Below are 16940 nucleotides of genomic sequence, written 5' to 3' on the forward strand. Positions count from 1 at the left end.
GGGGTCAACGCCTGAGGGCTCCCAGTATGTGAGAGGGGGCAGGCTGGGCTGAGGGACACCCGCCCCCCCAGTGCACGAATTTTGTGCACCAGGCCCCTAGTATTTATATATGTGTATAAAAATCTTGTATATCAAAATCAAATGGGACATTTATGATAATACTTTATTAAGAGAATTAACTAATAGTTTGATGACACCAGAGAGAGGCTTTAGGATTTCACATTGGTTCTTCTCCTTGGACCTCTCTAGTTAGATTTCCATTAAAACTTTTTGTTGTTTTTTTTAAAATTTACTCTCCTCCTATCCCTACTTACAATTTTTATAAGCAACTATCAAGCTATTTGTCATTTCTCCCACAAATATTTCTGTAAGTATCTGTGTTTAGAAAACAGTCACCAAGCCATTATTACACACATCAAAATAATAATTTCTTAATATAATCTAATAGCAGTTAGATATTTTTATTGATGAAGGAAATACAGAAAAATAATTATCAATTTCTTGATGAAAGAAAAGTAGAAAGAATGATTGAAAAAAGAGTGAGTCCTTATTATAAGGATAAGAAAGGAGATTTTGACTCATTATATAGATTAAGTTTTTAATAATTTAAACTACCAAACATTGAAAAAGATTCTCTCATAAGATAATGAGCTTTCTGGGAGGCAGAACTAGACATTAAACTATCATTCAAAAAAGATTAAATGTTTTATGACCAACAAAACTTCAAAAAGATTCTTCCCCCCAAATTCAATCTGCAAATACTGGAATGGAATATTCTCAAGCAGATCAATTTCAACTTTTAGTGGCTTGGAATTCAAACAAGATTATAATTGTAATGATGAATAATTCCAGTTAGGGTGTACCTATCCAAAAAAGGATTATCATCATCATTTATGACGCCTTTTCATGTGCTTGAAATACAAACAACCCTGAATATAGCTATAAAGAAAAAGCATTCATCAGACTGAAGGCAGAAAATAACCTGTGGCCTATGAAGTCATGAATGCTCCAACTACTCAATCTTTGAGGTAAAGAATATATAAATTAAACTCAGTTTTACTTTGACATTTATGTTCTTCAAGATTAGTATCTAGTTAGTTTTTTTACTTTTTAAAAGGAAAGGATGCTTAACCAACTTACTAACTAGAATAAAAACAGTATTTTTCTATTTTTTAAAAATCCTCACCTGAAAATGTTTTATTGATTTTTTTAGAGAGAAAGGAAAGGGAGGAGAGGGAGAGGAAAAGAGGGTGGGAGGGAGGGAGGGAGAGGGAGAGATTGAAACATTGATGACAGAGAGAAACAGCAGTCAGTTGCCTCTTGCATGCACCTCAACTAGGGATCGAACTCGCAACCTAGGTATGTGCCCGGGACCTGAACCTGCAACCTTTTGGTATACAGGACAACACTCCAACCAACTGAGCCACATAGACCAGATTCTGTTCTTCTGGTTACATGTAACACTCTATTCTAAAATTTCTGGGGGTTAAATGGGTACTTTACTTTTTAAACAATGACACTGTCTTCAAAAAGAATTCTTTACATAGTATCCTACATATAAAACATGAATAGGCTCCTCAAACAATTTAAATTTTCACTGTTCGATAGGAAACATGTAAGTTTTTGTACATCATCAGATCCCTTCACTCTAATCACATTTTGTAAATTACTTTTCTAGAGGAATTTCCTTTATTAAGAAAGCTGTGCTGAGCAAAGATATCAAGCTTACCACTTGAAATGCTGTTCTAAAAAACATAAACTAATAAAGTCTTGAAATGTGCAATACTGACATGTGAAAATAGAAATAATGAAGTTGGGAGTATAAATAGAAAGATTCTGCCCATGTTCTTCTGTAAAATATTTTCCTAACAATGTTTACACATATTCTGAATAGGGTAACTATATAATTTATTATCAAAATAGGGACACTTGAAGCAAAAGATGATACTTAGTAATTATATAACTAATACTGTTGTGGCAAACTGGGGTATATGGTGACCTTAATTATCAATCAAACCTATGTAAGCAACTCCAGGACATGCAACAGTATTAAGACTATAATTACTAGAGAAATTAACAATCTAGTTTTGTGGAACACAACTTCAGAGATGCAGGCACAATTCTGAGACATTCAAAGACCCGTAAGATTCATCAGAGTAGTTAGGAGGTGGTCTAAAATTAAGTGTTTGGAATAGGGGAATTCAATAAAGGAGTAAATAAATAAAATGCTTCAAAGAACTTCATAATTTTCTCTGATGCAGAAATAATTTGGGATCCTACTGTCCTCACTTTCACTGTCACAATAAAGCTTAAATAAAATTAGAGGTGATTTGTCAATTTAATTTGTATTGGACTTAAAACTCAGACTATCAATCTTTGAGGATAGAGACATTATAATTCATTTAATAGCACTCAGTGCCTGGCCCTCAGTAAATGTTTTCTGAATGAATTTATTTGTTGAACTTAATATTCTAAATATTAAAATTTTTATCAAAGCCTTCATTAAAAAAAGCACATTTAAAAAATTCCAGGTCAACACCGTAATTGATTATCTCCTGTTGTAAAACTCATCAAAAACTATACGTTTGGTTCTGCTTTAAAATAATCCTGTAGGTAAGGGAGGGGAATTAAAAAATGAAACAAAATTGCCAGATGTAATAATTATTAAAGCTGAATGATAGGGGTGTGTGTAGAGGGGTGAAGGGGATCAATTTCCATATTATAAGGAAATTTTTTAAGAAGCCAACCTGAAATCTACTGAACATCCTGGTTTTATTAAACATGAGTTTACTTTTCTTTGTAAGTATCACAGTCAAAATTCTTACCACATTTATGTCTAAGTTCGATATACCTGTAGCATTAGGTGCAGATTTGTTACTTTCTGTGCAGACCAGCCAGAATTTTCATCTCCAACTTCAAACCAAGGTTTCATACGTTGAATATATGAGCCTTCTTTAAAAAAATTTTGATTGGAATTGTTGTTTTTTAACAAGTTTTGGAGCAAAATCAGACAATCTTCCACTACTATACCTGGGGAAAGAATGTAAAATGGAAGTGTTAAGGCTGATAAAACCTGAAAGAAAATTCAATCTCTAAACATTAAAAAAAAAAGAGAGAGGGAGAAATCCCCATACTCTACATCTCCTCAGTATGGCAAGGCAGAGAGCTGTTCTGACTCCTGACCACAATCTGTGTGCTCTTTCTCTGGTCCTTTAATGATCTCTTTGACTTCTATGTTCAACTATGTACATATGTGTTACCTCAGTAATTCAGGTATTTTCTTCAAATCCCAGGTTAAATATAATTTCTTCAGGAATAATCACCAAGACCCAGTGACTAACTTAGCTAGCATCACTAGCTACATGCTTTCATAGTAGCCTGTTCCTTTTATTTTGCTGTAGTATCTGTCCTCTCCAATAGATTATAATTCATGAAGACAGCAATCTGTGAATGCTGTACTAGGATACAGTGACCTACTTAGTATCCGCTGCAGAGGCAGAGAGAAGTTATCGTATATATACATAATAGGTCACTATTAAATATTTGCTGAATGAATTAATCATATCTTAATTTCTAAGAATCGTTAGACATTGTTGCCTCTCTGTCTCTTCCTTGAAACTTCCTCTTCCCTCGGTTCCTAAAACACTTGCTCTTTCCTGGTTTTCCTTAGGGACCTTTGGCCACTCCTCTGGCTTCCTTCCTATCATTCATGGTTGTGTTCTGCATTTTTTCTTTTTTGTTTACAAAATATACTCTCCAGAGTAGTTTCATCCACACAACAGGTTACACTTTTATCATAGCTGAAGCTCTCCAACTACTGATTCCACTTCATCAAGTGTTCGTTTAACCAATGATCTCTGTTTCTCTCAATGAAGCATATGGATGATGCTGGACTCTCACAGCTAGCAGGTTCCTTTGTGCAGTACACCTCCACTTCTGCTCTTAGTAGCTAAGCTTTATGTCTATAATAATCAATTTTTAAACATTAATATACTTTATTTCTCTCCCTTCGCTTCTCCTACTATCATTTAGCATTAGTGTGGCACATTTGTTGTGACTCATGAACAAATACTGATACATTATTCAAGTCCATAGTTTACATTAGGATTCACTCTTTGTGTTGTACAGTTCTGTGGGTTGACATATGTACAATGTCATGTATCTGCCATTACAGTATCATACAGAATAGTTTCATACTTTAAAATCCCGTGTTATACCTATTCATTCCTCTTTCCCCCAAATCCCTGGCAACCGTCTCTATATAGTTTTGTCTTTTAGAGATGTCAGTTGGTTAGGTCATAGAAACTGTGAACTTTCAGATGGGCTTATTTAACTTAGCAATATGCACTTAAGGTTCCTCTATGTCTTTTCATGGTTTGCTAACTTTTTATTGTAAAGGACATTTTGGTTGCTTTCAAGTTTTGGCAATTGTGAAGAAAGTTGCTATAAACGTTCATGCGCAGGATTTTGTGTGGATATAAGTTTTCCACTCTTTTGGGTAAGTATCAAGGAGAGTGACTGTTGGACTGAGTGATAAAAGTATGTTTAGCTTGGTAAGAAACTGCCAAAATGTACTCCAAAGTGGTTGTATCAATTTGCATTCCCACTAGCAATGAATGAGAGTTTCTATAGTACTACATCCTTGCCTGCTTTTGGTATTGTCAGTGTTCTAGATTTTTGCCATTTTAATAGCATGTAGTGATAGCTCATTATTTTAATTTGCATTTTCCTAATGACATATAATTTTGAGCATCTCTTCAAGTGCTATTTGCCATCTATATCTCTTCTTTGGTAATGTGTTTGTTCACTTTTGTCCGTTTTATAATTGGGCTGTCTGTTTAGTGTTGAATTTCAAGAGTCCACTGTATAATTTGGATACAAGACCTATGTATTATTTTCTTCCAGTCTGTGGCCTATCTTTTCATCTTCTATTTTAAATTTTATTTATATCATTTTTAATTTTTCAATTATAGTTGACATACATTATATTAGTTTCATGTGTATACCCCAGTGATTAGACATTACATAACTTACTAAGTGATCATCCCAATAAATCTCCCACCCATTTGACATCATACATAGTTATTAGAATATTAACTGTATTCCTTATGCTATACTTTATAGCCCCATGACTATTCTGTAACAACCAATTTGTACTTCTAAATTCCTTCACCTTCTTCACCATCCCCCAGCCCCTCTCCCATCTAGCAACCATCAAAATCTTTGAGTCTGTTTCTGTTCTGCTTGTTTAGTTTTTTTAGATTCAATTATTGATAGATATATATTTATTGCCATTTTACTGTTCAATCATTTTTCCCCTTTATTTTTCTTAAAGACGACCTTTTAACATTTCATGTAATACTGGTTTGGTGGTAATAAATTTCTTTAGCTTTTTCTTATGTGGGAAGCTCTTTATATGTCTTTTGAATCTAAATGATAGCTTTCTGGGTAATCCTGATTATAGGTCCTTGCTTTTTATCACTTTGAATATTCTTGCCAATCCCTACTGGCCTGCAAAGTTTCTGTTGAGAAATCACCTGACACTGGGAGCTCCCCTGTTGGTAACTAATTGCTTTTTTCTTGCTGCTTTTAAGATTCTCTCTTTGTCTTTAACCTTTTGCATTTTAATTATTATGTGTCTTGGTGTGGGCCTCCCTCAGCTCATCTTGTTTGAAACTCTCTGTGCTTCCTAGATTCATATGTCTATTTCTTTCACCAGGCTAGGGAAGTTTTCTGTCATTCATTTATCAAATAGGTTTTCAATTTCTTGCTCTCCTTCTGGCACCCCCATGATGTGAATGTTGGTACGCTTGAAGTTGTCCTAGAGGCTCCTTACACTATCTTCATTTTTTTTTATTCATTTTTCTTTTTGTTGTTCTGATTGGGTGTTTTTGTACCTCCTTATATTCCAAATCACTAATTTGATTCTCAGCTTCATCTACTCTACTGTTGATTCCCCGTAAATTATTCTTCATTTCAGTTAGTGACTGGTCTTTTTTTATGGTATTGAAGTTCTCACTAAGTTCATTGAGAATCCTTATAACCAATGTTTTGAATTCTGCATTTACATTACTTATCTCCATTTTGTTTAGAATTTTGTTCTGTTCTTTCATTTGAAACATGTTTCTTTGTCCCCTCATTTGGCAGCCTTCCTGTGTTTGTTTCTATGTATTAGGTAGAGCTGCTGCATCTCCCAGGCTTTGTAGAGTGGCCTAATGTAGTAGGTATCTTGTAGGGTTCACCTGAGTTGGGCACTCCATGTATGCCCCTATGTGAGCTACATATGCCCTCCGGTTGTGGTTGAGCCTTGATTGCTGTTAGCACATCAGTGGACAGGATTTACGCCCAGGTTGATTGGCTGCAAGGACTGGCTACGACCATGGAATACCACAGAGGATCAACTGTGCAGGAGCCCACCCCAACAGAGCAGAACTTACATTAGTGGGGCTATGGTGCCCACTTGAATCCACCCTGTGTCACTTGTGGAAGTGACTGAGTGATGCTTTGATGTAGTTTGAGGCTGTCCACTGGTTGCTGGCTCTGGGGCCTACTAGGAGGTGCAGGCAAAGGTGAGCCACCATGTGTGTTCTGCCTGGGGCCACCCAGCATGAACTACAAAACGATAGGCAGATGGCTGTTACTTGTGCTGGGCTTAGAGGTGCCCAGGTAAGGCTAACTGTGAACCAAAGCTGGATACTGCTAGTGCCACACCTGGGGACAACTTAGCAAAAGGTACAGGGCACACCAAGGCCAGATGTGGCTTGAGAGATTTTAGAAAAATCTAAAAAAGTGTCAGCAAAGATAGGTCATTATATAGAAAAGCCACATGGGTGGGATGGGATTTCTGGGAATTAACAGGGCAGGGCAAACAGTGTGAGCCAGGTTGACAGAGACTCATATATGTTGCCCTTCTGCCAGCTTTGTTGGTAGAGGGCTCAAAAACAAACAAAAAAAACCCCCAAAAAGGCCTCTGCCAGCATTTTTCTCTGGGAAAAAGCTGACCCCCCAGCTCTTGCCCTGATGCCAAATACTTCAGTTCCTCCTTGTATGTCCCTGGTGCCTTTCGAGCTGCTATCTCAGTGCTGGAACTCTGAAAGAGTAAGTCAGAGTAAGCCTGTGTGCAGGCCCTTTAAGAGGAACTGCCTGGGATTCCAGAAGCCCTCCATTTCACTCAGCCACAATGCCCTTTGGTTTTTACAGCCAAAAATTGTGGGGACTTCTCCTCCTGGCACTGGAACCCTGGGCTGGGTGGCCTGGTGTGGGGCTGGTAACCTTACTCCTCAGGGGAGGCCTCCACAGCAGAGATATTCCTCCCGATTTTTATCTACCACATGTGAGTGAGGGACCATCCTGTTCTTCAACTCCATCCCTCCTACCAATCTCAATGTGGCTTTTTATTTAAATCCTTAGTTGTAGGACTTCCATTCATCTAGGTTTCAGGTGGTTCTGAATAATGCTTGTTTTGTAGTTTAGTTTTAGTTTTGATGTGGTTGTTGGAGAAGGAGGTGAGTACTGCATTTACCTACACCACCATCTTGACCAGAAGTCTCTTTTCATTTTCTTAAACAGAATGTTTTGCTGAGAAATTTTCAATTTTAATTAAGTCCCCTTATCATTTTTCTTTCATGGATTATGCTTTTGGTATTGTATCTAAAAATAAATTTCTTTTGTTCACAAATGTATCATGCTATTTGCACTGATTATTAATTATTATGTAAACTGCCAAAATGAGAACAGAGCTATTTTTATGAAAATTATGTTTGCATTTGGCAAAACTCAAAACTCAATAAAAGCAAGTCATTAAAAATGACTATTGTTATGCAGGGGTAATACAAGTCTAAAATAAGGAAAGTAATTGTAAAAACCCATACAGATCCTGCACTCCATTTTAAGGAAACCAAAATGCAAAACCTACATAATGTATTATAGGTGTGACGTATGCAAGAAAGATGGTGAAAAACTCCAATCAGCAGACCCATATTCAAAGAAAAAGTTCTGGCTCTAACTCGAAAGTTTAGTGTAGAGATTACATTTAAAAATTGATTATATTTAACTTAAAATGTTGAAGGTGCACATTTTAAATACTTCTAAGGAATCTCTAATTTAACCAGTCCTGATCTCTCCAGAATGAAGGCTTCCTTACCTCATGTTGCTGAACCATGTGACTGATCCTCACACCTCATGAGGAGGAACCACTATATCTGTCTCTTATGTAGGACCATAAATCTCCATTAAATAAGATCTGCCATTAGGACCATCTGAAGGCTCTGGAGGAAACAGAATATCAAAGCCCTCACTATAACTGGCAGGCCTTCCTTCCAGTGTGCAAAATGAATTCTAGATATGAGGGCCAGTACCAGTTACAAGGAGCTATTGGGACTTGTCTTAGACTAGGTAATTCCACCATGCCTTAAAATCCCGTTTTCCTCAGAAAATATGCATCTCTGGTCATAAATGCTCTCCCATTTTCTCATCTTAGAAATGCTTCCTCTCCCCATTTAATTTCTTTTCAAACTCTTTCATGATGCTACCTCAAACTCCAAAATACTGGTTAATAAACCTATTACACACTCAATTATTTCATGAAATGCTTCTCTTTTTAGGTGAAGAGAGAATTGTTGAAATAGAAAACAAATCAGAAGAAAAAATCCAGAATAAAGGCTGGAAAGACATAAAGATGGACAACACAGAAGAAAAAGTAAGACAATAGGTGAGAGTTAAATGACAGATGACAGAGAATTGAATCTGAGTTTAAAAAGGGGAGAAAATGTGGCAGAGGGGTAGTTGATGAGATATAGCTGAGATTTCTCCAGAAATTATGATAGACACTAATCTAGATTCCAGATGCCTAACAAATATCAAACAGAATAAAAAGAAATCTATACACAACACATCATAGTGAAAAAAAGAATATAAAGTGAGAGTCCTCATTTCTTCCTTCAAGTGTATTCTCCAGAAACTAACAGTTTAGTGAGCACAAACGGAATCACTTAAAATAAATCTATTCATACTGTACCTCCATCACTGTTGCCCTCCTCTGTAATAATGTCCAGTAGTCTCTCAAAAGCATTTTCGAAAGCAACAATTTTCTGGATTGCGCCATTACTTCTTGTTAGTGCTTGTAGTAGTAAGACACCCTTATGGAGAAGAAAAATAATGTTTAGTGGAGTACAAGTTTTATAAGACATTTTAAAATTACTCTCGAAAACCATAGAATTTTAGAAGTGATAGGAATTTTGCAAGTCCAATCCCTTTAATTCATAGATAAGGAAAACAAGGAGAGAGCCTAGACTTAAATCTATGTCTACCAATTCCTAATTCAGTTCTCTTTTCACTGTAAACATAAACATACAATAATTCTTGCATATTCATCAATCACTAAACAACTTTCATTGTGGTGTTAAGAGTTTAGCATTATATCTGTCTCAGGAATACCTCTGCACATGCTTCACAATAGCAATTACATTAAATTGTGAATTTAAGAATATAAATCAATGAATATCATCACATTGTAGCACAGAAAATTCAGATATTCTTACAATTCCCCCAAATTTCCAAAACTCAATTCTGGCATATCCAGATTGAGACAACTCACAGTTTTGCTTCTGATTTTTAGCTTTTCTCAGCTCCTATTGTTGGATTTTATTTACATACTAGAGTCCTGATGCACAAAATTCGTGCAAGGGGCTCGGCCTTTGCAGCCCTGGCTTTGTCCAAATGTCATTCAGAGGGTCATTCTGCTGTCTGGTCTAATTAGCATATCAGCTCTTTATTGTATATTACAGGATTCTGCAACCTCTTAACATTCAAGGAAAACTCATTGTTACCCATTTCTGCTTCTTTCACTATAAAACAAAGGAATAGCAAATAGGTGGTTCCAAAATACCAAAGAGGCAAATTAGCTCTTCGCTATCAGTACTGGGCAGATAAGTATTCGCCTAAGACAAAAAAATGCCCATGGCCTTATTGAGCTTGTTCTTTGAGTTTTCCTGTCAAGTCTCAACATTAAGATGAGAAAGGCAAAAATGATTATTTTTATTTATTTTATTATTTTTTAAAATGATTATTTTTAGATGTGAAATTTTCCTATTTAATGCTGCCAACTTGAGTTTAACTGCTAACAAAGGGAGGAAGGAATACAGTAGAAAGCATACTAAGGCTCTGAGTTTGATAAAGTGGGTTTAAAAAATGGTTGTCCTGGTTACTAGTTGTGCAAATTTAAGCAAATTACATAAATTCTGAGTATTAGTACATTTATGTGTAAAACAAGGGTAATACCTTTGTTACTTTTTTTATATGCGACTTTTAATTTCCCAGTACATGTGTTTCTTTTCCCTGTTAAGAAATATATTGCTCTAACCAAACACATCCACTAAAATGCTATTAAGAATGAAAGTATCGCCGAGACCGGTTTGGCTCAGTGGATAGAGCGTCGGCCTGCAGACTGAAAGGTCCCAGGTTCGATTCCGGTCAAGGGCATGTACCTTGGTTGCGGGCACATCCCCAGTGGGGAGTGTGCAGGAGGCAGCTGGTCGATGTTTCTCTCTCATCAATGTTTCTAACTCTCCATCTCTCTCCTTTCCTCTCTGTGAAAACTCAATAAAATATATTTAAAAAAAAAAAAAAAAGAAAAAAGAAAAAAGAAAAAAGAATGAAAGTATCTGATCTGGTCATTTGAAAGGACATGGGTACCAATTCCTTACTTTAACAACTGACAACTAAAAGGTTGTTTTTATTTATCTGGTCTTTCATGTATAAAATGTATTTCAGAATAAACAAAGTAGACTAGTTGATGAAGTAAAATTCTTTGTGTAAGATCACAGCTTCATAAATGTAAAATAATAATAATATAAAAATCATCATGTTGTAATTCTCAACAAAATAAGCTATTTAAGCAATAATCATTAATGGATAATCAGATATAATGGATGAATTTAAGGTAAGGTTGACAGCTTTATAATAGAGTGATTTGGCTGTATCCACCTGAATCAAACCCATTGATCACTAAAAGTGAGATAGCCAAATGTTACACATTTCCCGATGTATTGTAAAATTAAGAACACTGATCAGCTAGGAAATATCCTAGCAAAAAGGGGAACTGGAACCTAATCAACAAATATTTAATTTGCAAAGCAAGAAAAAATAAAGCTGCATATTCTTAGGCTTGTTTTTCAAATTTAACTTACATCATTACGTATAACTTCCCTGGAATCTGCTAATAAGTCCATCAGTCTTGAAACACCTAGAACACACAACCATGTGAAAAATACTGGCAGATCAAAAACACTAATAGTGATTCAAGTTATAAACAATTTATTAACACATCATTTCAGTCCCCCTCTTTAGGAATGATCCTGACTTTTAAATCAAAATGATTTAAAGAAGATAAGTCACTTACCCATAGGACTAACTAAAATAATTTGCTGCACCTGAGGCCCTAGGTGCTTCAAAAGAGAAGTAAGAAGCTTCACACCAGGCCATCGGACATGGAAGTCAAAGTCCTGGAAGGTAAGAATGTAAAATGTTTACATATAAAACACACACACGTGTTTGTTTGTTTGTTTTCAACTTAATAGTGGTGCTAAAAACCACAAACAAAATTGTTTCAAACTTTAATTTAAGAAAAACAAAAACAAAAATAGAGTTGATATAAATTGCTCAAACTTATTCACTGTTACTGACTAGATAAAACAGTGTTTTGTAAAACTGGAAATAAGCTGAGCATTTTAACAGATTATATAGTTCTTAAAATATGCATGTGAATCTCTTGCAATGATACAGCAAATTTCACTATTTTAAAAAAAATATATATATATATATAATGCTTTACCCAAAAGGGTAAAAAAGCTTATTAAGATGACAAATATGACAAGGTTCTTTATTTACCTCCAACAAAGATAACAGGAGAGTGACATTTTCTTGCTGCTTAATAAAAATTTCTGTAAACTGACTTCCCAAATCCTCACTCTGTCTTGTGGAATTTTCTTCTGTAATATTAAAAGATAAAGCGCTTCAATATGATGCAGTGTTATGTTAAAGTATTCTTTATTTTTTTTTTGAAGGAGCTAAGCAGAAATGATAATTTCCTTGGTACAATTATGCTGAAAAATATATCCTTAAATTAATTTTCAATGTCATTTAAATAAATATTTTTCTTTTTTCTTATTAGTAAATTTATTGGGGTAATATTGGTTAATAAAATTATATAAACTTCAGGTGTACAACTTTATAATACATCTGTATACTCTAGTGTGTGCTCACCACCTGAAGTCAGTCTCCTTCCATCACCATGTATTTTACCCCCTTTACCCTCTTTGTCCTCCCTCTGCTTCCCTTCTGGTAACCACCATTCAGTTGTCTGTATCTATGAGTATGTTTTTTAATTTGTTTTGTTTGTTTATTGCTTTTTGCTTTCTATACCATTTCTGAGTGAAATCGTATGGTTCTTGTCCTTTCCCATCTGACTTATTATACTTAGCATAATACCCTTTTTAAAAAATATATATATATCTTTATTGATTTCAGAGAGGAAGGGAGAGGGAACGAGAGAAACATCAATGATGAGAGAGAACCATTGATTGGCTGCCGCCTGCACGTCCCCTACTGGGGATCAAGCCCACAACTTAGGCATGTGCCCTTGACCAGAATCGAACATGGGACCCTTCAGTTCGCAGGCTGACGCTCTATCCACTGAGCCAAACCAACTAGGGCCATAATACTCTTAATATCCATCCACGTTGTTGCAAATGGCACTATTTCAAATTTTTATGCTTTAAATATTTAAATATGATAAACAAAAGATATTTCTCGAGGACATTTTTAGGTTAAACTTCTAATTAGGGTACAAGGAAACTTACTGGGATGATGGAAACATTCTATTTCTAATGTGATTATGGTTACACTACTGTTGTAAACATTTGCCCAAACACACAGGACTATAAAACCCCCAAAAGTAAATTATACTGTATGTAAATTATGTCTCAAAACCTCCTGCCTTGAAAACATTATTGAATATATAGTCCTTACTGACTCTGAGTGTTACTGTGTTAAATAATTTAATTATGAAATTAACCAGTTACTTGCAGATTCCTCCATATCTTTTTAAACAAAGTTAGCAAAGTTTCATATTTGTCCTTAAAACTTCAGTCTTTAGATTAAACTATTTGTTGTTTCAATGTACTTTGCCAAAAATATAAAGGATCACTAATAACTACTGAAGCACCAACTGCCAAAGCAAACTATCATTTAAAATTTGCCTATACTATTAACACAGTTTAGAGATGGCAAATACACTGTTCCCCAGTCCCTAACCCATACCAGATGCAGCCAATTGATCACATCATCTGCTGAGCATTAGAATCCTTGTCTGCATATTGCTCCAGGCAGTGACTATAAACCAGTGAAGCTGGCAATTAAGGTCAAACCTATTTATTATCTCTCAAACAGTTCTTTTTCAAATGTGTGATTTTAATAATAAAATACTTCAGAAATAGAAAAAAATCCAGTACATGGTAAGAAAAACAAAGCAATACAGCAGTGAGAGTGATAATCATATCTAATTTTTGTAGAGGAAAGAAAAACAGTAAGAAACGACAAGTAGAGAGAAAATGTTTTCCAATATTGACTATGTATCTCTCTTACTTCTTGTATCTGTAAAAGAATTCAGTTTCTGAATCTTAAAACTTTGTTACTTAAAACAAAATATACTTTAGTTTTTAGAAGAATTACTGACAGCTATGCTAGGCATAGAATGTCAGGGAACAAGGGTTTGAAAAAGGGAGACAGAATAGGAGGCAAAAATGAAGGTTAAAAGGGCTTAAAACTTAGAGGTCATAATTTTATGAAAATGGAACAGCATTTGCTGACATACTGCATAGAGGAGTATGAAAAGCAAAAAGAAAAAGAAAAAAAAAAGAAAGGGTGATTCCAAGGTTTTGGTTTGAGGAGTTGGAAGGATGGAGCTGCCAGTTACTGAGATGGTAATGCAGTGGGAGAAACAATTTAAGAGTATAGAAAGAATATGAAGTTTAATTCTGGCAAGTTTGAGACACCTTATACAAATCTGAGAGAAGATATCAAGTAAGCAGTTGGATGAATACAAGCATAAATGTGGAGAAGTTTGGGTTCTATATATACATTAAAATGGTAATTATAAATGATATTTAAAGTTACAAGACTGGATGATGGGCATCTATGTAAAACTTACAGCTAACATCACTCTTAATGGGGAAAGACTGAATGTTTTCCACTTAAGATCAGGAAAGAGCAAGAATATCCACTTTCACCACTTCCAGTCAACAATGTATTGGAATCTCAGTGCCACAGGCAAGAAAAAGAAATAAAAGGCATGCAGATTGAAAAGGAAGAAGTAAAACTATTTATAGATGACATGTTTGCCTATGTATAAAATCTTATGGAACCTATAAAAAAGCTATTCAAACTAGTACTAGTAAATGAATTTAGCAAAGTTGTGGGGAATGAAAGGTCAATATACAAATTTAATTGCATTTCTATATACTGGCAATGAATAATTAGAGACTGAAATTTAAAAAACAATACCACTTGAAACAGCACCAAAAATATTAAAAGACTTAGGGATATATTTGATAAAAGATGTATAAGACCTATACTTTGAAAACTCCAAAATGCTGCTGAGAAATATTAAAGACCTAAATAAACACATATACTGTGTTTTTGTATTAGAATTAGAATTTTGAATTAGAATTTTGTCAAGATGTTGGTTTTCCCTAATTCAACCTACAGATTCGCCAGAATCCCAAAGTCAGTTTTTAAAATAGAAATTGATCAATTGATTCTAAAATTGATGTGGGACTATAAAGAACCTAAAAGGGCCAAAGTGATTTTGAAAACACACACAGAGGACTGAAAAAGTTGGAGGACCTAAGCACATGATTTCAAGATTTATTATAAAGCTAAAATAATCAAGAGAGTGTCACATAGACAAAAGGACAGAAATTCAGACAAATAGAACAGAAATTCCAATAGAACAGAAAGTCCAGAAATAGATCCATTAGCTCAAAAGTGTAAAAGTAGAAATGGACTACAGATCTAACCATAAGAATTAAAACTGTAAAAAAAAAAATCACAGAAGAAAATCTTAGTGATTTTAGGTTTGGCAAAGATTTCATAAATAGGAAACAAAAAGTTAAGTTAGAAAAGAAAACAAATTGATAAGATGGACTTAATCAAAGTTAAAACCTGCTCTCCAAAATATAATATTAGGAAAATGAAAAGGCAAGTCACAAACAGGGAGAATATTTGTGAAAGACATATCACAAAGGACTAGTATCTAAAATATATACAGAATTCTTAAATTGAAATATAAGAATATAATCTAGTAAAAAAAGCAAAAGATTTAAATAAACACTTTGCCAAAAAGAAAAATATATAGAGTGGGGCCTTGACTTATGAGTGTCCCGACTAATGAGTTTTTCGAGATATGAGCCGTCTCTCGGCCGATTTTTTGCTTTGAATTGCAAGCTAAAATTCGGGTTACGAGCCAGCTTCAGATACCCCACCGCTAGTTGGCACAGCAAACATCACAGTGAACGCCACATCAGCCCAGCATCACATCTCTCACTCGTTCACTTTTTGATTTGACATACGAGTAATTTGAGTTACGAGCTCCATCACTGAACGAATTAAACTCGTAAGTCAAGGCCCCATTGTAGATGGCAAATAAGCACACGAAAAGTTGCTTAATAGCATTATTCTTTATGAAAATACAAATTAAAACAACCATGAAATACTATTATTACCTATTAGAACAGCTAAAATTTAAAAAGACTGACCATTACCAAATATTGGAGAGAATGTGGAAGAACTGGAACTCATAGATTACCAGTGAGAATGTAAAAGGGTACACTATGTTGAAAAATGGTTTGACCTTTTCTTATACAGTTAAACATACACTTACTATTATCTCTTAGGTATTCTATTGCTAGGTATTTATTCAAAAGAAATGAAAATATATGCCCATATAAAGACTTGTATATGATATTTATAGAAGCTTTATTTGGAACTGCCAAAAACTAAAAACAATCCAAATGCCCACCAAACGGGGAATGGATTAACAAATCACTATATTTGCACTTACTATTATTTTTTAAAAATATATTTTATTGATTTTTTACAGAGAGGAAGGGAGAGGGACAGAGAGTTAGAAACATCGATGAAAGAGAAACATCAATCAGCTGCCCCCTGCACACCCCCCACTGGGGATGTAACGGCAACCAAGGCACACGCCCCTGACCAGAATCGAACCTGGGACACCTCAGCCCGCAGGCCGCTGCTCTATCCACTGACCAAACTAGTCAGGGCACGCACTTACTATTATTTATGTAAATTTTGGGATGCTTCAGAGGGTAATATAGTATGTTTTGTTTATTTAATACTAGAGGCCCAGTGCACAAAAATTTGTGCACTCGGGGGGGAGAGGGGGGTCCCTCAGCCTGGCCTGTGCCCTCTCACGGTCTGGGACCCCTCGGGAGATAACGACCCGCTGGCTTAGGCCTGCTCCCGGGTGGCAGAGGGCAGGCCCAATCCCTAGGTGCAGCCCCTGATCGGGCTCAGAGCAGGGCCGACTGGGGAGTTGGGGCGCCGCCCCCTGTCATGCACAGAGCAGGGCGGACCGGGAGGTTGCGATGCCACCCTCAGTCACACTCAGGGTAGGGCTGATTGGGGGGTTGGAGCACTGTCCCCTGTCACACTCAAGCCAGGGTCGATGGGGAGGTTGCAGCGCCACCCCCTGTCACGCACAGAGCAGGGCCCATCAGGGGGGTTGGGGAATTTCCCCCTGTCACTCACAGAGCAGGGCCCATCAGGGGGGTGGGGCGCCGCCACTCACACTCAGGGCAGGGCCAATGGGGAGGTTATGGCTCTACCCCGTACCAGAGCAGGGCCTGTGGGAGGCGAGGGGA

General features: G+C 35.9%; 1 protein-coding gene across 6 annotated transcripts in view; it reads right to left on the reverse strand.

Annotated features, from left to right (window-relative positions):
- Window positions 1-16940, reverse strand: part of USO1 (USO1 vesicle transport factor) — an 85261-nt gene that overhangs the window by 29021 nt on the left and 39300 nt on the right. For all 6 annotated transcript variants that reach the window (XM_006754563.2, XM_006754561.2, XM_006754562.2 and 3 more), the window contains 5 exons: window positions 11887-11987; window positions 11399-11501; window positions 11187-11242; window positions 9017-9137; window positions 2852-3030 (listed from right to left, as the gene is read on the reverse strand). In XM_006754563.2, the coding sequence (XP_006754626.1) occupies window positions 2852-3030; window positions 9017-9137; window positions 11187-11242; window positions 11399-11501; window positions 11887-11987 (560 nt within the window). The remainder of the gene's footprint in view (window positions 1-2851; window positions 3031-9016; window positions 9138-11186; window positions 11243-11398; window positions 11502-11886; window positions 11988-16940) is intronic.

This window comes from Myotis davidii, unplaced genomic scaffold (genome assembly GCF_000327345.1).
Source record: "Myotis davidii unplaced genomic scaffold, ASM32734v1 scaffold892, whole genome shotgun sequence".
In the NCBI taxonomy this organism is placed as follows: Eukaryota; Metazoa; Chordata; class Mammalia; order Chiroptera; family Vespertilionidae; genus Myotis; species Myotis davidii.